Source organism: Emys orbicularis, chromosome 13 (genome assembly GCF_028017835.1).
Source record: "Emys orbicularis isolate rEmyOrb1 chromosome 13, rEmyOrb1.hap1, whole genome shotgun sequence".
In the NCBI taxonomy this organism is placed as follows: Eukaryota; Metazoa; Chordata; order Testudines; family Emydidae; genus Emys; species Emys orbicularis.
In genome coordinates this window covers 1,952,503-1,972,919 of record NC_088695.1, presented here as the reverse complement: position 1 = coordinate 1,972,919, position 20,417 = coordinate 1,952,503, and the positions used below count along the sequence as shown (strand labels likewise).

At 60.4% G+C, this 20,417-nt stretch overlaps 3 protein-coding genes across 3 annotated transcripts; 2 read left to right on the top strand and 1 right to left on the bottom strand.

The window, feature by feature from the left end:
* Positions 1 to 2,625: 2,625 nt before the first annotated feature.
* On the bottom strand, positions 2,626 to 6,466 carry LOC135887674 (lymphocyte antigen 6 complex locus protein G6c-like). Its single transcript, XM_065415400.1, has 3 exons — positions 6,415 to 6,466; positions 4,009 to 4,125; positions 2,626 to 2,834 (listed from the first exon to the last, which is right to left on the bottom strand). The coding sequence occupies exons 1-3, from the start codon at positions 6,464 to 6,466 to the stop codon at positions 2,626 to 2,628; spliced, it is 378 nt and encodes a 125-aa protein (XP_065271472.1).
* A 2,629-nt stretch (positions 6,467 to 9,095) lies between these two features.
* On the top strand, positions 9,096 to 10,564 carry LOC135887815 (lymphocyte antigen 6 complex locus protein G6c-like). The gene is made up of 3 exons (XM_065415584.1): positions 9,096 to 9,147; positions 9,698 to 9,817; positions 10,326 to 10,564. Exons 1-3 carry the CDS (start codon positions 9,096 to 9,098, stop codon positions 10,562 to 10,564), a joined length of 411 nt encoding a protein of 136 aa, XP_065271656.1.
* A 3,613-nt stretch (positions 10,565 to 14,177) lies between these two features.
* Positions 14,178 to 17,899, top strand: LOC135887785 (protein Bouncer-like). The gene is made up of 3 exons (XM_065415543.1): positions 14,178 to 14,335; positions 16,950 to 17,063; positions 17,556 to 17,899. The coding sequence occupies exons 1-3, from the start codon at positions 14,284 to 14,286 to the stop codon at positions 17,684 to 17,686; spliced, it is 297 nt and encodes a 98-aa protein (XP_065271615.1). The 5' UTR covers positions 14,178 to 14,283; the 3' UTR covers positions 17,687 to 17,899.
* The last annotated feature ends 2,518 nt before the right edge of the window (positions 17,900 to 20,417 follow it).

Here is a 20,417-nt window from a genome sequence, read left to right as displayed (position 1 = left end):
TGGCAATCTGACCAAAGCCCCCCCCATGTTTAACTCACCCCCAAAACTGGCCGGTGACTTAGTGTAGCAGTAACTTCCCAGGGGGGAAACTACCTGGTACCAAAGAGCTCGTTCATCTAGTGGAGACAGGCCGGGCGAGAACCAGTGGCTGGTTATCAGAAATTTGAGATTGAAGGGGGGAGGGGAAAAAAAAAATAAAGAGTTCCTGGTTCTGCACTTGGAGGAAATTGAGACCTTTGAAACTTTTCTGCCCCCTCCCCAAAAACCCAGAGAATGAGAGAGAGAGAGAGAGAGACAGACTCTAGATGCTAGTGGTTCTGACAGTCAGGTTGAAATCCCAGCATCAAGGAATATTTAATTGTTTGTACCAAGTGGAACAGTGGGAAGAAGAGAGACCCCCCCCCCAAACCCGGTGGATGGTCAGCGCACTTGGAGTGGGGGAGACCCACTGAATCCACATCTCCCCCCTCCCATGTCAGCATCAGGAAAGCTGGAATTTGATCCCTTGGTCCTTCCCCAAGTAAGTGCTGTCACCCTCTGATTCCTCCGAGGGGGGAACACTTTTTTTTGGGGGGGGGGGCAGAACTTGTATCCTGGACCTGGTGCAAAAGTTTCATCAAATCACCGTGTCTGATGGGAATGTATCTGCCAATGAAACCAATATTTCCTGTTTCCCTGCCTGCCTCTGCCTTGCAAAAGTACTTCGGGCCACCCCGCCCCCAGATTGGGCTGAACGCAAGATGTCCATTGCGTAGCATCTCCAAGTTGCAGCCGTTCCTATCCCTCCACCCGGCTAAGCCTCCAGTCCAGACGTGCATCTCGATTTCTGGACCATCCTCTCCCCTGGCCCTCACAAACGCAATCTTGCCCCGCTCAGTTCTGTCCACAAAGCTCCCGCGCAGCTGAGACCACATCAGCCTCCTCCGGCTCCCCCTCCTCCAGCGTATCCAACACAAGCTTCTTGTCTTCACGTCCAATGCCACCACTGACCCTTCCCAGCTGACTTGTCATCCCTCACCTCAGAGGAGCCTGTGATCCCAAAACCCCCTTGATACATTTTCAGACAAGCCCCTTTGAGCTTTCTCCCGGCTGGCCCTCATACGTGGAAGAGCTACCTGTAAAGACCCACAAAACTAACTCACTTATCCTTCTCCTCACTCCTTTGCCAGGGGGGTCTACAAAAAACCCAACCACCACTGGACAGTGCTGATACCACGGTCTAACACTGACCAACATGGTCTCCCTCTGCTCCCCTGCCTGTATTTGAGCTTCTTGGGGAAAGAGTCCATTTTGGTTTTGTGTGTTTGTACAGCGCCTAGCACTGCTCCCTGACAGAGGCCCTGTTAATTATTTGTATTACCCTAAGGAGGTGTCCAGGTCTTGAACCATTCTCAGGGCTCTTCTAAGAGCTGTGATGTCTCCGGGCGAGTGACCACAGCCACCGAGATGACAACTTCGAGACTAGGAAGCCACTTTTTTTTTTTAATTAATCCATTCACTGTACATACAAAGTATTAAAAAACCACCCAGACCTCTCGAGGGAAGCGACACTTTCTGAACAGACACCACGGCGAGCTGGTTCGGTCATGGAGACACGCAGAGAGTTATAATTGACACACCAGAAAGGACCCGGTGGATTTGTGCCTCTGTAGCCAGCCTTTATCCTTCTCCAGCTTTGCCATCTCACCGGCATGCCCTGGGAGGGCTCACAAGTGATTCTGCGAAGGCCACCTGCTCTCCGCTGGAGATTTAGAGCGGATGTTCCCCATGGGAACAAGTGGTGTGGAACTGCTCGGATCCACAGTTTCACCCTCTGCTCAGGCCTAAAGGACTCAATTATCCATCAGCTTCCCACAGGTCTTGAGATACCACAGAAGACCCCAAACCAACCCACTGTCTAATGTCTGGGACAAAGATCCAGGACCTTTGTTCTCCACTGGGGGTGGGGGTAAGGAGCTGCCTATGCTTCTTAGCTTGGGGGACATGCCTTCAGGAGAACTGTGGGTGAGCAAGAGAGATTTGGGGGGGGGTACAGCTGCCTCCAACTCAACCATAGGACCACAGGGTTTTGTCCCGCCAGCCTCTGTGGAAAAGAGGAGGATGGTCTCCTGCCCATGGGGTATTCAGACCTGTCCTGAGCTAGGGTTTGCAGAGGCTTCCAGGGAGAAGACCCCCCCTCCAGTGTTGTGTCTAAAATAGCAAGCGTCTCTCTCCTTTAGCTCAGGGTCGGTCATCACTTCACCCCTTCGAGACACAGGCCAGAAGATGAGATTAGATTCTCTGAGTGTGTGTGTGCGCATCAAAACCCTTCAGAAGGCAGGTGGCAGATTCAGGGGGGCTGAGGTACCCCCCCATCCTGCCTGTAGTAGCTGGCTTTCCCTGGTCCCCTTCCTAGGCTGTGGCAGACCTACAGAGGACATGGGAAAGGAAAGGAGGCAGCTATGTGTGGGATAGAGAAGACCAGGGAGAAGGCAATAGGCTTGGTGGAAGAAGACCAGAGGAAAAGGTGACTTGAAGGGGTGGAGTGGAGCCTGCTAATTAAGCGTGTGGCGAGGAGGACCCGGGAGGGAAAGCGTGTAGCAGAGAGGGTGTGGAGGCTAGGGCCGGGAAGAGGAGAGCCGGGGGTTATTTCAGCAACCACCACCCCAGCAGGGCTCCCAGCCCAGAGAGCAGGGGAAGCCCGGCTGCCCGGGCAGGGCCAGCAGCATTGCACAGGTCTGTCTCGCAGCAGGTCCGATTGTAGCTGACCTCGAAGACGGCGTCCTTCTGCTCCGTCATGTTGCAGGTCTCGCGGGTCCGGCTGCAGCCGTACTTGGAGAACAGCGGGACCTTGCCTGCAGGGAGAGACCAGGGCAGCCATGAGCAGGGGTTCAGGACGCCAAGGTTCAATTCCTGGCTTGAGGAGGGATTCCTGTTCTATCCCCAGCTCTGGGCAGGGGAAGTGGAGGTGGGAGGCTCTTGCAGTAGCTCTTGGAAAGTGATCCCACCCCCCATAAGGTGGATGATCAGCAGGATTTGAACCCTGGACCTCTGACTCTGCCCTCCACCCCTTGAGCTAGACAATAGACATAGCACTAGCTAGCAGTAGTAGGTTGTTATTCTCTAGGGGACAAGTCACAGGAGGGGCAGGGACAGCAGTCAGGAGGCGTTTTGCCTGTGAGTTATAGTAGCTTTATCCACCACTGACACAGAATCCAAACATCTCCACCGGCAGATCCCAGCAGCAGGAAACCATGTGAGATGGGGCAGGAGGGCATCTGAGGCAGACACCTTTAGTACCACCCTGTAACCCCCTTCTCCTATCCCCCTGCCCAGCTCAGAGATGGGGGCAAACCCCACGGGACCTCTCTGGACAGTTGGAGCTGTCCTTCATCCGTTCCCTCCAGAGCCAAACGCTGGCTTCTAGGAAAACCCTGGATTTGTTAGGTAACGTCTCAAGAGCAAAGGGTGCCTCCTTGGGACATTCCCCCCGTTCTCCATCCCCCATCTGGAGGGCACCCCCATTTCGAGAGAGAGATCCCCCCTTTCTCCTCCCAAGAGAGCTCTCCAGCCTCAGGACTCTAGTTCTTGATGGAGAAATTAGGAGACCTCCATCATCTTGTGTTCCTCTCGTCTTGCAGGAGTTTGGATGCAGGTCTCTGGAACCCTCACCCCCATGCGAGGTCCCTTGGAGACCCAGCCACCCTTGGAGAGACCCCCTTGAGAGGCAACCAAGGCTAGTGCAAAGAAAACCTGCCCTTTCCTTTGGAGGGATGGTCCTCCACCGGGATCGAACCTGGGCGTGTGGGAGTCTCCCGCCTAAGGTGTGGCCGTGCTTAGGTACCTACTACGTCAAGGGATTCATCCAGCTTGGTTCCTCGTCTCCAACAGCATCCAGTTGCTGCAGAATAAAGTCATCTCCCCCCCCCCCCCCCAGAGCTCCCCCTAGAGGCTGGGTGTGCGTCTGCCGCTCCTCCCCCTAGATTCAGAGGAGCCCCGGCTCCAAGCTGGGGGATCCCTTGGACTTACCAATGTAGGCCTTGGTGGTCTCACAGACTTGCTGCCCCTGCGCCTTGCAGGGGCTGCGGGAGTGGAAGCAGAGCTTGCCCACCTGGAACTCGCAGACCCTGCAGATGAGGCCGTGAGCTGCATGGAAAGACAGGAGGTCAGTCAGTGGAGAGTCGCTCCAAGCAGGGGGCTGGGAGCCAGGACTCCTGGGTTCTTCCCCCCTCACTTTGAGCCATATTCACCGCCCCAGAGAGAGCGAAGCCAAGCCACTGGAGCGAGGTATCTGGGTGCAGCTTGCAGTGGCGGTTTTCCTTGCTGGATTGGCAAAGTGCAAGGGGGTGGGAAGGACTCTGGCATCGAAACCCTGCACGTGGGCACCCCCCCCCCCACAGGGTGTGTGTGAGAGACTGGGGGGCGGGGCAGGCGGAGAACCAACCTCAGAGGCCCTGACTCACTCGAGCTACTTACCCAGCCCTGGCGATTGGGACATGTAGGAAGCTACCTAACCGCTGAGAGTCCCCCATGCAGAGATGCGGCTGCTTCTGGGGTGGAGCACAGCTGGCTCCCCTCAGTTCCAGCAGAGAAATGCAGCTGCCTCTGGGGTGGAGCGTGGAAAGCACCCTGCAATCCTGGGGCACAGATATTACCCGCTCCATGGCCGGGGCAGGACCGGATCCTCAAGGGATCTTTGTCGCAGGCAGAATGGGGTTAGCCAGGATGGGAGCCACCAGGGACTGGGGCACACGCCCCATATCCTGCTACCTGTATCACCTAGCAGTGACAGCACACAGCTGGGGAGAAGGTCAGGACTCCTGGGTTCTATCCCTGGGAGGGGAGTGGGGGCTAGTGGTTAGAGCAGGGGGGCTGGGAGCCAGGACTCCTGGGTTCTCTCCCCAGGAATTTAAGCTTTCAATGCAGTCCTGTGCATGCCAGGGAACAGACAAGAATGTCAAGAGTCCCTTAAGTGGGCAGAGAACTCCGAGGTTATCCGAGTTCAGCGTTCTAGCAGGGTGTTTCAAGTGCGCCAGCCACAAGAGAGGGCGCAATCGCCACCCACAGGGACACTTGAGCGAGTCAAGAGGATTTTGAGTCATTCCAAGCGTCCACTCGACGCCCCCACGGCCCTGAAACCAGTCATGCAGTTCCACAGCACCCCCCCCCCCGCCCCACACCCACAAAACAGAGCCACTGCTGATCTCCCCGGTGTGCGCCCCAGGGTGGATGAGCAAGGCGGTCACCCCACCCTTGTGGGACCAGAGCGCTTTCTACGTTACACAAGGGACTGACACCAATTTGAGAGTCTCTGGTTATTAAAAGTTAATTAAAAGGAGTCTCCCCACCATCACCCTCTTCAAAGGGAAAGCATTTCAAACAACACGCAAATACACACAGCGGTGAAACGACTCTCTCTTCCCCCTTTAAACTTGGAGGGGGGAAAGCAGTTTCAAGGTTCTCCATCTGGGAAGGGAGCTTAAAAAAAAAAAAACCCCTTGTAATTTCCCCTCTCCAAGAGGGGAGAGAAGCCCCCAGTCTGCCCTCAGGATGAAAAAAAAAAGCAACAAGAAAAGCAACTTCAAGGTCCCCTCTTGAAAGTGCAGTTTATTAATGACAGTTTCAAGTCCCCCCCTACCCCTGGGTGAGCTGGGACTTGCAGGCAGAAGCTGGGTTGGGGGCAGCCTTGCCCCAAGGGAGCTGGAAGCGCCCGAGCTGTGCTGGGCAGGGACCCGTTTGCCTAAAGACACCCAGCGACCTGGGGAGAACCCAGGAGTCCAGGCTCCCAGCCCCCCTGCTCTGACCCACCAGCCCCCACCCCCTCCCAGAGGGAGGGAGAACCCAGGAATCCTGGCTCCCAGCCCCCCTGCTCTAACCCACTACACCCCTCTCCCCTCCCAGGGAGAAAACCCACAAGCCCTGGCTCCCAGCCTCCCCTGCTGTAACCCCCCCCACACCCACCTCCCCAGCCTAGGAGAGAACCCAGGAGTCCTATCTCTGAGCCCCACCCTGTTCTAACCACCACACCCCACCCCACTCCCACAACCAGGGAGAGAACCCAGGAGTCCTGGATCCCAGATCTACCCTCCAACCACTAGACCTCACTCCCCTCCCAGAGCCAGGGAGAGAACCCAGGAGTCCTGCACGCCCCCCCCCCCCCCCATTTGCCACAACTTAACTCAGGCCAATCCTCATTTACTCAGGCAAAAATGCAATTGACAGACCCAGAGACATTCCCTCCTCCTGTACTCAGGGGAGGGGACCCACCCACCCTCCCCAGTGTCCCCAGGGATTTCAAGGCAAGCAAAACACCCCCAAGGATCTTCAGCCAGGGTCTGGCGCCTGCACCTGGGTCATGGAGCTCAGACTCCAGCCCCAGCCCGATTCTCCACCCTCCCAGCAGCCACTGCCCCCCAGGAGCCCCCCAATACTTACCCAGGGCACAGCAGAGCAGCAGGGACAAGCCCAGGAGCAGAACTTTGCTCATCCCAGCTGGTTTCAGGGCAGCTCAGAGGAGGCTGAAAGTGACCAAGCAAGGAGAGGACTGAACCAGGCAGGTAGAAACAACCACCGCTCAAGTGCTTCTCTGGGGAAACTAAGGCAGGTGGGGCCCATCTGGGTATTTATCCCTCGGCGGGGCTGGCAGCAGCCAATCAGGGGGCAGGACCCGGGAGAGGGCGACGCCCAGATGCTGGGAATTGAAAAATCAGACACAGAGAAAAGGAGGTGACTCAGGCGGCTTCGCATTCCCGGCCCGGCCTGCGTGGGAAACTCAACCCCAGCTCTGCCGGTGCCCCTCACTCCCGACCCACAGCCCCCTGCCCTACCGGTGCCCCTCACTCCCGACCTGCAGCCCCCTGACATCCCCCCCTCCCCAGCCCTGCCGGTGCCCCTCACTCCGGACCCACAGCCCCCTGCCAGCCCAGCCCTGGGCCCCTCCCAGCTCTGCCGGTGCCCCTCACTCCCGACCCGCAGCCCCCTGCCCTACCGGTGCCCCTCACTCCCGACCTGCAGCCCCCTGACATCCCCCCCTCCCCAGCCCTGCCGGTGCCCCTCACTCCGGACCCACAGCCCCCTGCCAGCCCAGCCCTGGGCCCCTCCCAGCTCTGCCGGTGCCCCTCACTCCCGACCCGCAGCCCCTGCCAGCCCAGTCCTGCCCCCCCCAGCTCTGCCAGTGCCCCTCACTCCCGACCCGCAGCCCCTGCTAGCCCAGTCCTGCCCCCCCCAGCTCTGCCGGTGCCACTGACTCCTGACCCGCAGCCCCTGCCAGCCCAGCCCTGGGCCCCCCCCCAGCTCTGCCGGTGCCCCTCACTCCCGACCCACAGCCCCTGCTAGCCCAGCCCTGGGCTCTGCTTGAGCAGTGAAAAATGCTGCATAAGGATTTTGTTTGTTTTGTCCAGTGTTGGCGGAGACTGTAAAACCTCGTGACCTGTGGATCTGTCACAGCTCACAGGGCTGAATTCAGGCTCTGGCTCCGGCCCCCCCCAGGGTCAGGCAGTGATTTGTGTTGTCAGAAGAGGGTTGCAATGACCCTTGAGAACTGCAAAGTGACTCAGAAAACCTGGGGAGAGAACCCAGGAGTCCTGACTCCCAGCCACCCCTGCTCTAACCACCAGACCCCACTGCACTCCCAGCGCCAGGGAGAGAACCCAAGAGTCCTGGCTCCCAGCCCACCTGCTCTAACCCAGCAGACCCCACTCCCCTCCCCAAGCCGGGGAGAGAACCCAGGCGTCCGGCCTCCCAGCCCCCCTGTTCTAACCCACCAGCCCCCACTCCCCTCCCCCAGAGCCGGGGAGAGAACCCAGGCGTCCAGGCTCCCGGCCCACGGGTCGCTGAGTCACATCAACGCTCTCCAGTCCCAAGACACTTATTAAGGCTCAGGTGGGCTGGGCGGCTTGTGAAATGTCCCGGTGCTGGTAGGAGGAGGCCTCGGCCTGCAAGGGCGGGGGGGGAAATCACACAGCCAGGGGCCTGGAGACAAGGGGCAGGGAGGGGCTGGCTCAGGGGGTCAGGAAACCGGACCCAGACGTTGGAATGTTCTGTCCTCTTTGTATGGAGCCGATGCGTGCCTCGGTTTCCCTCTCTCTGTGGCATTGCTACCCCGTGGGAGCGAAAGGGATCCGGCTGCTCCGGGATCAGGGCCAGAGGCCGGCGGCGCGTGTGCCCCCCTGGCTGTCCGGGGTGGGGGCCAAACCCGGGTCAAATCAGACAAGGAGATGCCCCAGGATCGGTCAATCAGCTGGAAACCGGCCGGGGATCTGGGGGGTCACAAGGGATCGGGGGATGAAGGGAACTTGGAGGGGACTGAGAAGCCTGGGCCAGGGGAAAGGGGGGACCCCAGAGAGAGGGGGGTGCTCCCAGGAGACAGGGGCCGGGCTGGGGCATGGACCAGCCCCATGATGCCAGCTCAGGGACGCCGGCTGTGAGCCGGCCCTGGTGGCAAAAGGCAGCGCCCCCCAGTGGGGAGTTGCCCCATTTTGTTTGGACCTGCCCCCGCCTGGGAGCTGTGGGTCTGACTATCAATGAGATGTGGCCGGCCCCATTCCCTGCCCCCCTGGGCCAGCCAGTCCCTGCCCTGGGGCCGGATGGGAGCCGGTGCCCCCTAGAGGGGACAGGCCCCGTGCCCCATTCCTTGCCCCCCAGAGCCAGCCAGTCCCCACCCTGGGACTGGATGGGAACCGACAACCCTATACGGGACAGGCCCCTGCCCCATTCCCCACGCCCCTGAGCCAGCCAGTCCCTGCCCTGGGGCCGGATGGGAGCTGGTGCCCCCTAGAGGGGACAGGCCCCATGCCCCATTCCTTGCCCCCCAGAGCCAGCCAGTCCCCACCCTGGGGCCGGATGGGAGCTGGAGCCCCCTCGAGGGAACAGGCCCCAGCCCCATTCCCTGTTCCTACCTTTTACCCACTCCCGTGCTGCGTCAGGCCGATAAGCGCAGAGTAAACTCGGGCGTGTTCGGACGAACCCGGCCCCAGACACGCAGCGGCCGGCGCTGGACTGAGGCCACTTCAGGCTCCTGCTTCGCCCGGGACCCAGCGACCGACCCCCAACCCCCCCATTGCTCAGGGGGCTGCAGGCGTCCGGTGTCCTCGACCGCCTGCTCGCCCGCCCGCGCCATGGGCCGGACGCTGCTCCTCGCGGGCACCTTCCTGCTCTGCTGTGCCACTGGTGCGGGCCGGGGACCCCTGCGAGGGGCACGGGTCCCCTCCGGCCCCGGGGCGGGACGGGCTGGCTCAGGGGGGTGGGGAATGGGACACAGGGGCCTGTCCCTCTAGGGGGCGCCGGCTCCCACCCAGCCCCAGGGTGGGGAGTCGGGAGGCTCTGGGCGGCGGGGTAGGACTGGCTGTCTCAGGGGGGCAGGGAATGGGGCAGGGGCCTGTCCCCTCTGGGGAGCGCCAGCTCCCACCTGGCCCCAGGGTGGGAGTCGGGGGGCTCTGGGGGGCGGGGCGGGATGGACTGGCCCGGGGGGGCGGGGATGGGACACAGGGGCCTGTCCCCTCTAGGGGGCGCCAGCTCCCACCTGGCCCCAGGGTGGGGAGTCGGGGGGCTCTGGGGGGCGGGGTGGGACTGGCTGGCTCAGGGGGGCAGGGAATGGGGCAGGGGCCTGTCCCCTCTGAGGAGCGCCAGCTCCAACCTGGCCCCAGGGTGGGAGTCGGGGAGTTCTGGGGGGCGGGGTGAGTGTCGGTGGGTCTGACGGGGTGTCCGTCTCTCCGGGCAGGGGGGGCGCTGGAGTGCCGTGTGTGCGAGGTGGGAAACCCCTATGAGGGCTGCGTGTGGGGCCAGGGGACGTGCAAGGCCCCCCCTGGGGGCGTCTGCTGGAGCCACGTCGCCACCTTTGGTGAGTCCCCCTGGGGGGCGCTGGGCTGGGCCTCGGGGGGGGGGGGGGGAGGGAGCCAGGCCCTCCTGGGAGATGCAGGGCCCCTGCCCCACTCTGCCCCCCTCCTTCCTCTCTGATCCATCCCCTCCTTTTCCTGCTCTCCCCCCTATTTTCCGCCTCGCCCTGTGGGGTAGGGCCCGGGGGGCTGGAGGTGTCAAGTTAGCCGGGGCTGGGAGCAGGAAGGCTGGGGTTGGGAGGGGCTGGAGCTGTGGGGCTCATTGCCGGGGGGGCGCAGGGGGCTGGTGATGTGAGGCTGGGGGGGGGAGGACAGAGGCCTGGAGGTGTGGGGCAGGGGGAGCTGGGACCAGGGGGTAGAGGTGGGGGGCTGGAGGTTTTAGGGGGCAGGGGGTTGGAGGTGTGGAGCTTGGGGGGCAGGGGCCTGAGGGGCGGGGGGCCGGAGGTGGGGAGCGGGGGGGGGCTGGCGTCATTCTGAGTCCGCCCCCCTGACACAGGCTTATCTCCCCCCCAGGCCCCCTCTTCTCGCTGTCCACTCTGGGCTGCAACCCCCCAGGGACCTCCTGCGACGCCGCCGGGCTCCTCGACCCCTTCTTCGGCTTCTCCTACAATCGCACCTGCTGCAACGACACCGACCTCTGCAACGCGCCCCCCGCCCTGCCCGCCCGCTGGCCCTGGAGCTGCGCCCCCCGCTCCCTCTGTGCCCCCCATGCCGGCCTGCTGGGGGCGCTGGCGCTCTGGGCCCTGCACTGAGCCAGAGACCCCCCCGCCCCTGCTCCCCATGACTCCCCCAGCACCCTGCCTCCCCAGAGACCCTACAATAACAAACCGGCCCCCGAGAGACCCTACAAAAACAAACTGGCCCCTGAGAGATGCTACAATAACAAACCATTCCTGAGAGACCCTACAATAACAAACCAGCCCCCGAGAGACCCTACAATAACAAACTGGCCTGTGAAGCCCCTGAACGACCCTACAATAACAAACCAGTCTCTGAGAGACCCTGCCATAACACATTGACCCACTCAGTCTCCAACACCCTCAAGAGATCCTACAAAAATAAACTGGCCCCTGTGCAAGCCCAGCACTCAAGAAAGACCCTACAATAACAAACCAACCTGTGAAGATCCCCGAGAGACCCTAGAATAACAAAGCAGTCCACAGAGCCCTAGGGCTTATGAAAGACCCTACAATAACAAACCAGGCCAGGCCAGGACCCAAGAAGGACTCTACCATAACAAGCTGGCCAGCACCGACCCTGTGCTCAGAAGACCCTACAATAACAAACCAGAAAGTCTACAGTCCCGAGACCCTACAGTAACAAACCAGCTCGGCGACCTTAGGAGGAGCCTGACCTAAGTAAACAAGTCAATGAGCTGACAATGTGTCTGGTGCTTTGAAAGGCAAATGGAGCCTGGGGCTGGGAGCCAGGACTCCTGGGTTCTATCCCCAGTTCTGTGAGGTGGGGGGAGAGGCGGGAGAGCCCAGGGCTGGGCTAGCAGGGGCTGTGGGTCAGGAGTGAGGGGCACCGGCAGAGCTGGGCGGGGGGATCAGGGGGCTGTGGGTTGGGGGGGAGGAGCAGGGGGCTGCGGGTTGGGAGTGAGGGGCACCAGCAGAGCTGGGGTGGGAGGAGGGGGCTGCGGGTCGGGAGTGAGGGGCACCGGCAGAGCTGGGGGGGGAGCAGGGGCCTGTGGGTCGGGAGTGAGGGGCACCAGCAGAGCTGGGGTGGGAGGAGGGGGCTGCGGGTCGGGAGTGAGGGGCACCACTTACCCAGAGAAGTGGGTTTCTCCCATCTAGGCCAGTGATGGACGGGATGTGAGAGAACGAGGAGGAGGATTCTGATTGGTCGTTCTAGCGCTGATGTCATAACCCCACAAGAAGAGGGTTCCAACCCAGCAGCTCTGCCATGGGGCGGGGGGGATGGGGCTATGTGGGGGGTGGGATGGAGCTATAGGGCGGAACGGGGCTGTGGGGGTTGGGATGGGGTTGTGGGGGGGAATGGGGCGATTGGGGTGGGGGCCCCACAAAGTCAGTGGACAGGAGGGAGCTCCCTCCTATGGGCTGAGCTTGGGGAGTGGGGCAGTGGCTGGGGTGGAGAGGGGCTGGGGGTGGCTGAGTGGACGGAGCTGGTAGGTGGATGGAGGGAGCTGGGGGTGGCTGGCTGGACAGGGCTGGGGCTGGGTAGGTGGATGGATGGAGAGAGGTGGGATCTGGGGCTGGCTGGCTGGAGCTGTGGTTGGGTGGCTGGCAGGATGCCCCAGGGTCTGTCTGACACCGGCTCCGCCCGGGGCTGGATTCCCAGCAGGGCTGACTCGGCGCAGCACCGGCGACTCTCCTTCCCCCAGCCGGGGCCTTGGCCCAGCGTCGCAGCTGTCCCCTGGGGTTCGCTCCCCCCAAAGCTCCTGGTAACGTCTCTCCGGGCGAGGTGGGGCCAGGCAAGAAGTCAGCGGTGACATGGCTGGGGCCCCCCAGAGCGCTCTCGTGTTCAGCTCGACGTTCCCTGCCCTTGAGCGCTGCCCCGCGCCCACCACGCTGAGAAAACGCCCCGGCCCGCAGTACTGCCCGGCGCGCGGTGCGGCTCGCAAGCAGGACAGAGGCAGCCGGCCGGTGGCCAGTCTTCAGCTGCCGTTGGGGGTCCCCAAACTGTGTCTACTTCCTACCCACTGGGACCATCTGCAAAGCCCACCCCACAGGGGTCGGGAGTGAGGGGCACCAGCAGAACTGGGTGGGGGCAGGGCTGGGCTGGCAGGGGCTGCGGGTCGGGAGTGAGGGGCACTGGCAGAGCTGGGGGGGGCAGGGCTGGGCTGGCAGGGGGCTGCGGGTCGGGAGTGAGGGGCACTGGCAGAGCTGGGGGGGGCAGGGCTGGGCTAGCAGGGGCTGTGGGTTGGGAGGGAGGGGCACCGGCAGAGCTGGGGGGCAGGGCTGGGCTAGCGGGGGGCTGCGGGTCGGGAGTGAGGGGCACTGGCAGAGCTGGGGGGGGCAGGGCTGGGCTAGCAGGGGCTGCGGGTCAGGAGTGAGGGGCACTGGCAGAGCTGGGGGGGGGCAGAGCTGGGCTGGCAGGGGCTGCGGGTCAGGAGTGAGGGGCACCGGCAGAGCTGGGGGGGTCAGGGCTGGGCTGGCAGGGGCTGTGGGTCGGGAGTGAGGGGCACCGGCAGAGCTGGGGGTGGCAGGGCTGGGCTGGCAGGGGCTGCGGGTCGGGAGTGAGGGGCACTGGCAGAGCTGGGGGGGGCCCAGGGCTGGGCTAGCAGGGGCTGCGGGTCGGGAGTGAGGGGCACTGGCAGAGCTGGGGGGGGCAGAGCTGGGCTGGCAGGGGCTGCGGGTCGGGAGTGAGGGGCACTGGCAGAGCTGGGAGGGAGCCTATTTGTTTGTGGGGTTTGTGTGTGTTTTTGTGAGTGTTTGTGTGTTACCATACCTGTGTCTCTGTTGGCAGCGCAGATGTGTTTGTGTGAATCTGTTTACACCTTGTGTGTGTGTGTGTTGTCAATTTGTGCCCATCAGATTACTCTGTGTGTCGGTATTTGTGTGTATGTCTCTTGTGCGTGACTGTGTCTTAGGTGTGTTTTAACATTTACACCTTGTGTGTGTGTTGGCATTTACTCTGTGTGTGTGTGTATTAGCTACAGGGGTGTGTGTTTTACCTATGTGTCTTTACACCGTGTGTCTGTCTGTTAGGGTGTGGGTGAGTGTGTTAGTGTCAGCTACACAGGTGTGTGTGTTAGCATGTACTCTGTGTGTGTGTTTGTTTTGTGCATATGTGAGAGTGTGTGTGAGTGTCTATATGTGTGTGTGAGTGTGTGAGAGAGTGTGTAGGTGTGAGAGAGTTTGTAGGTGTGCATGAGTTTGTAGGTGTGTTTGTGTGTGTATGTTTGTGTGTAGGTGTGAGTGTATGATTGTGTGTAGGTGTGTGTATGTGTTAGTGTGTGTGTGTGGGTGTGTGGGGTTGTGATTGTGTGTGTGAGAGTGTGCATGTGTATGAGTGTGATTGTGTGTTTGTGAATATGTGTGAGTGTGTGTAGGTGTGAGTGAGTGTGTAGTTGTGTGTGAGTGTAGATATGTGTGTGTGTAGGTGTTAGTGAGTGTGTGTTAGTGAGTGTGTGTGAGTGAGTGCGTACGTGTGTATGTATGTAGATGTGTGTGTGTTTGTGCGTAGGTTTGTGTGTATGTGTTAGTGAGTGTGTATGTATGTGTATGTGTGGGTGAGTGTGTGTGAGTGACTGGGTGTGGGTGAGTGTCTATGCGTGTGTGTGTTTGCTCCATCTGTACAAATACGTCTCCACCTCACCCCGGGCTCTGTGTCAGTTGCACACGTGGGTGTGTTTACAGCTTGTGCTAGTCAGGCCCCCGGGTTCACGTGTCGCTTGGCGGCCCCGCCCGGCTGTGTGTGTCAGATCGACGTAGCCAGACACCAGACTCAGCCGCAACCCCCGAGTCTCCACAACCCGCCCCGGCAGCCGCCTCGCCTGGAGCCAACCATGGGCAAAATTCTCCTCCTGTGCCTGGCCGCTCTGACCTGCGCCGGGCTGGGTAAGCCGCGAAACCCGGGGGGTCTTCGCCCCGCCTCCACTTGGGGGGCTCGCTCTGTATTCTGCAGTCCCTCCTTGCCAGAGAGACCCCCCCTGCCGTGTAACTCGCTGCCACTCCAGGACATGGCGCTAAGCAGGATTTCAAGGGGTCCCGGACCCCCAGGGAGGGGGGACCCCCCCTTTGGTGCGGGAGCCCCCCGGGAAGATCGCACCAGGGTCAGGCCCTCTGGCCCCGCCACCCCCCGGGACCGCACCGCCTGGCTCTGCCGTGGGCCCCACAGGGAGTCCCCTCGCTCCGGACCCCCGGGAACCCCCCCAGAGGGAGTGACGCCCCCCCGATCCCCAGCCTGCAGGGGCTCTCCGCCAGCGTCAAACCAGGAGCGTTTATTGTAGGGCCCAACCCAGCCCAGGCGGTTCTCAGGGGGCTCGGGCCAGGCCAGCTGGGTCTGGCCCCGTCCCATAGGCTCCGGCTGCTCCTTGTCCCCCGTCCAGCAGCCCCCTCCTTCCACCCGATCATCCGATGTCCCCTCCCCCGACAGCCCCTCCCCCGCCCTTTGCCCTCGGTCCCAGTAAACAGGCCCCCCCGCCCTTTCTGTCCTTTGCTCCCCACGGGCTGGACAGGTCGCCAGGGTCCTCTCTCCTCAGCCCTTTGTCCTCCCGAGCTGGGCTGGGCCTTTCGGTCACGCTGGGTTACCCAATCTCCAGGCCATTGTCTGGGATCCCGACTGCTAGCCCAGGTCACACCTGGTCTTCCTCTGCAACAGCAACCCCCCCTCTCCCACCCCCTGGTTACATACGCAGCCCACAGGGAAACTGAGGCACGCACACAGCAGTCATGCAAAACACCAAGAAAATTCCCCGCTTTGTCCCGAAAGGCTCTGCTCTCCTTCCCGACTGGAGGAGTTTAATTCCCAAAACTCAGGCCATTGGACAAAAAGCAGCCAGAATTAAGGTGATTCTTCCCAAGAGAAGAACATAAGAGCAGCCAGACTGGGTCAGACCAAAGGTCCATCCAGCCCAGTGTCCTGTCTACCGACAGTGTCCAATGCCAGGTGCCCCAGAGGGAGTGAACCTAACAGGTAATGATCAAGTGATCCATCCCCCGTCGCCCATTCCCAGCTTCTGGCAAACAGGCTAGGGACACCATCCCAGCTCAACCTGGCTAATAGCCATTGATGGACCTATCCTCCAGGAATTGATCTAGCTCCCTTTTGAACCCCGTTATAGTCTTGGCCTTCACAACATCCTCTGGCAAGGAGTTCCACAGGTTAACAGGGTGTTTTGTGAAGAAATACTTCCTTTTATTTGTCTTAAACCTGCTGCCTATTAATTTCATTGGGTGGCCCCTAGTTCTTGTGTTATGACAAGGAGTAAATAACACTTCCTTATTCACTTTCTCCACGTCAGTCATGATTTTATAGACTTCAGTCATATCCCCCCTTAGTCGCCTCTTTTCCAAGTTCAAAAGTCCCAGTCTTATTAATCTCTTTTTTTTTAGCATGGGAGGAAGGAAGCGGCGTAACGGGGGCGTTGGGGGGTGGCAGATGGAGCTTTAAGGGGAACCAGGGGAGGTGGAGTAGCGAGGTGGGAAAAGTGGGGTTATTTTTGCTGCCTTAAACATGTGTCCTGTTTCCAGCCTCCTTTGAAGGATTAGCCCCAGGCTCTGGCTACCGCAGCTTATCAGCATGCACGGGTTGCGGGGGGGGGAGGGGGGAGGACAGGGGGGGAGGGAGGATGGGGGGGACGACGACACTGAAGCTGCCCGACCAGCTGCCACTTCGCTCACAGCCCAGAAGAAATATTTTTAGCTGCGCAACAGTTTTCTCCGTTGGTTCTCATCCCAGAGGAGAGTCGCACTTTGCCCCCCAGGCCCAAGCTTATTAGGACGTGTCCGGGTGTGGGGGGAGCCCAGGGCTGGGCTAGCAGGGGCTGCGGGTCGGGAGTGAGGGGCACCGGCAGAGCTGGGGGGAGCCCAGGGCTGGGCTAGCAGGGGCTGCGGGTCGGGAGTGAGGGGCACTTGTGGGGAAGGGGCTCATCACCTCCCTCCCCACCCCTGTTAACTCACCAGTCTCCTCGCTGCCTGGAGGAGGGGAAGGGGGCACCTCTGGGGGAGGGGAGGAGGATCCATGGGATCTCCCAGCTCCATCCCCCAGCGGGGGTCTTGTGGGAATGGGGGGGAGGGGAAATGGACCCTCCCCCTTCAAACCATGTTAAACCCCCACTGGCTAGAGGAGGGCTGGGCCTTTCCCTGCCCCCCCCCATCCTAACCTGAGCCCCGGCCAGTCCCCGACCTGCCCCCCATCTCCCCACCCCTCAGCCCCCCAGCCTCACCCCCATCCCCTTAACCCCTGATCCACCCCTGACCTGTATCCTGGCCCCTTATTCACCCCACCTCAACCCCAGCCCCCCCAACGCCTCCTGCCCCCCCAGACCTCCCCGCCTGAGTCCCAGCTCCCCGCCTCATTCCCCGGGGCTCCCTCCAGGGGGCGCTGTCGTGGGGCTGGGGACAGGCCTAACTGCAGGCAGGGACCCCCCCGGGGAGCAGCCCCTAGTGCCCAGCTGGGGGGGATCTGTGGGGAGGGGCCCAGTCTCACCCCCCTGCTCTCTGTTCCCAGGCGCGGCCCTGCAGTGCCTGAAATGCGACTTCACCGCGTTCGACGCCCCCTGTCAGCTCACCCCGGTCACCTGCCAGGCCGGGCAGCTCTGTGCCACGATCCGGGGCCACACAGGTAACAGCCCCCTGCCCGCGTCTTTGGGCTCCTTCCCCCTTCCTGCCACCTTCCCTCTCCCTGGGGCTCCCTCCCTCTCTCGGTCCTCATCCCCTTCCCCCGTTCTCCGGCTCCATCGCTCTCTCTCGGTCCCCATCCCCTTCCCCCCTTCTCCGGCTCCGTCACTCTCTCTCGGTCCCTGTCCCGTTCCCCCGTTCTCCAGCTCCGTCGCTCTCTCTCGTTCTCTGGCTCCGTCGCTCTCTATTGGTCTCTGCCCCCTTCCCTCATTCTCCTGCTCTATCGCTCTCTCTTGGTCCCTGTCTTGTTCCCTTGTTCTCTGGCTCTGTTGCTCTCTCTTGTTCCTTTTCTTATTCCCTCATTTTCTCTCTCGTTCCTCTGTTCTCTTTTTTGTTCTCTCTCTCTCTCTCACTCTCTTTCCCTTGGTTCCTCCCTCCTTCCTTCATTCTCTTGTTTCCTTTTTCCTTCTCTCATTCCCTCTCTCTCTCCCCCCAGCTGGCCACAAGACGATTGTGCGGAAGGACTGTGTGGACGAGGTGAAATGCAGCACCCAGGACACGGCCACCTGGGCCGGCGTCACCTACACCACCTCCTACACCTGCTGTGAGGGCGATTTCTGCAATTAGGCTAGGGCCCCGGAGCACCCCTGGGGCCGGCGCCTCTGACTGCCCCCCATTTCAGGGGTCGGATTTGTCTTGCGTGCCCCCAAATTTCACCTCCCTTAAAAACGACTTGCTGATGTCAAAATACAGAAGTGTCCCAGGCCCGCTATGACTGAACAGTGGCTGACTTTCTCAGTTTGATGCTATAATTAGAAAATAAATCAATTGGAATAGAAATCCTGTGCTTACATTTCAGTGTATAGGACATAAGAACATAAGAGCGGCCAGACTGGGTCAGAGCAAAGGTCCGTCTAGTCCAGGGTCCTGTCTGCCGACAGTGGCCAATGCCAGGTGCCCCAGAGGGAATGAACAGAACAGGGAATCATCAAGTGATCCATCCCCTGTCGCCCATTCCCAGCTTCTGGCAGTACAGGCGAGTCTCATCTTACGCACATTTAACATGCGCGAATTCAGCTTTGCGCGGTCGGCAAAAAAAAAAAAAAAAAGAGAAAAACAACAATTTAAATACTGTACCTGTAGTGCAGGCGATTCCGCCCGCCATTCCACTCAATCTAATTTTGACTATACGCGATTTTCGCTTTATGCGCTGACAGCGGAACATAACCCCAGCGTAAGATGAGACTCGCCTGTATAAAGAAGCCATCGTCTGGAGGAAATTTTAGTTTGTAGTGATTCTGAGTTTGGACGGGGACCGAGAGAGAGCGGCAGAGCCAGAATTTTTTCGGTAGCCTGTTGTCGAACTAGGCAAATATCGAGAGGCGTTGATGGACCGCCTGGACGAGCTCTTCATGCCCCCGGTGGACTTGTACCCCTGTTGAGAACCGCTGCTCTAGGCATTTAAGAAACACAACATGCAGGTGTGCAAGGGATTCAGCGAGACTTGCGTTAAGCCTAAGACAGTCTGGCTGGAAATATCCAGGGATTGAAAGCTATTTGGGTGCTTAAAAATGCAACTGGGCACCAGGTTCCTGATCCCCCTAACTCTAATTTCAATGGGGATCGGGCGCCTGGACGCTTTTGAAAAATCCCCCTAGGCGCCTCTTGGCATCTGTTGTGTTTAATACCTTTAAAAATCTGTCCCCAAGCCTTTAGAGACCAGAGTCAAGTCAAGAATCTGCATTTCGAAGCACATCTACTTGTCACTGGCTGTTCTCCATGGCTTCAGTGGATCCAGGCCGCTTGGGACACATTAACGAACTGCCAGTGGAATAGAAGTCGCACTTTTTCTGAATTCGCGCCCGCTGGGGGATTTCTCCAGCTGGGTCTAGTTTTAAGCGATTGTTTTCGATGTTTCCCAGTTGGCTTGGACCCACCTCAGCCCGACTGGATGGTTTTCTATGTCGTGGGGCAAGAACACCCCATCCCCCTTTGGGGTGTGGCAAAGGCGTCACGGATCCACAGTTAAGTCCGCCTGCCTGCCCTTAGCCTCAGGGCAGTAGGGCCCAATGGCCAGAGTCAATATAATTGCCCTGTGACCCCAGTCTGTACGGCTGACGTCCTTAGCAGAGTTGAGTGGCCGAGTGTCCAGAGTCAGTAAAGTTGCCCTCCTTAGCAGGGCTATGCGGCCTAATGGTCAGAGTTGGGGAGGTGAGCTGCCACCTGCAGAGGGCGGCAGGGGTAGGGGGGTCCGGGCCCTCCCTCTCCACCGGGTCCCAGCCAGGGCCCTGGCAATGGCGAGTGCACGTGGCACCGAGTCAGCGAGGTGCCGAGCGAAACGCGCCAGCCCAAGATCCGGTTCTGTAACCGGTCCCCTGCCCAGTTCCCCTGGGCTACTTCCCACCGTATTCCCCAATGCTGCCATCTGGATGCCTTTGGGGTCTCCGGGTTCCTCAGCCAGCACTGGTCCCAGCAGCACTGACCTTCCTCGGGCGTCCACAGGTATCAGGCGTCTGCCTGGGTCTCAGTGCTTCTGGCTCCCGCGCTCGGGGGTTCTGGCTGCTCCCGGGCTGGAGCTGGCGAGGTGCGTCCTTCCTTGCCAGGGGTCAGCCTAGAATGAGGATGGGCCGCTCCCTTTTATACTGTAGCAGCAGTTGGTGCATGCCCAGCAGGGGCGAGGGGGCGTGTCTTCTGCTGGCAGGAGTGGAGGCTTAACCCCTTCCTCTCCAGAGCGGGGCAAGTGCACCCCGTCACAGGCTCCCAGAGAAGAAGCTAGAGACAAGGTGGGTCCCATAAAAGATATTCGCTCACCTCCCTTGTGTCTCTGAGATCCTGGGAGCGACACGGCTACACCGCCACCTGCCTACAGAGAAGTAACTAGCCCATGATGTTCTCTGGAAAGTCGCATCGCTTTAACGAGCCTGGTATGATCAAATCACCGCACCGGACGCAGCTGTGCCAGTATCAAAGTGCATGCGGCCCCTTTACACTGGTCTAACTGGTCCGCATTCGGGGTTCATAGAATATCAGGGTTGGAAGGGACCTCAGGAGGTCATCTAGTCCAACCCCCTGCTCAAAGCAGGACCAATTCCCAACTAAATCATCCCAGCCAGGGCTTTGTCAAGCCGGGCCTTAAAAACCTCCAAGGAAGGAGACTCCACCACCTCCCTAGGTAACGCATTCCAGTGCTTCACCACCCTCCTAGTGAAACAGTGTTTCCTAATATCCAACGTAGACCTCCCCCACTGCAACTTGAGACCATTGCTCCTTGTTCTGTCATCTGGTGCCACTGAGAACAGTCTAGATCCATCCTCTTTGGAACCCCCTTTCAGGTAGTTGAAAGCAGCTATCAAATCCG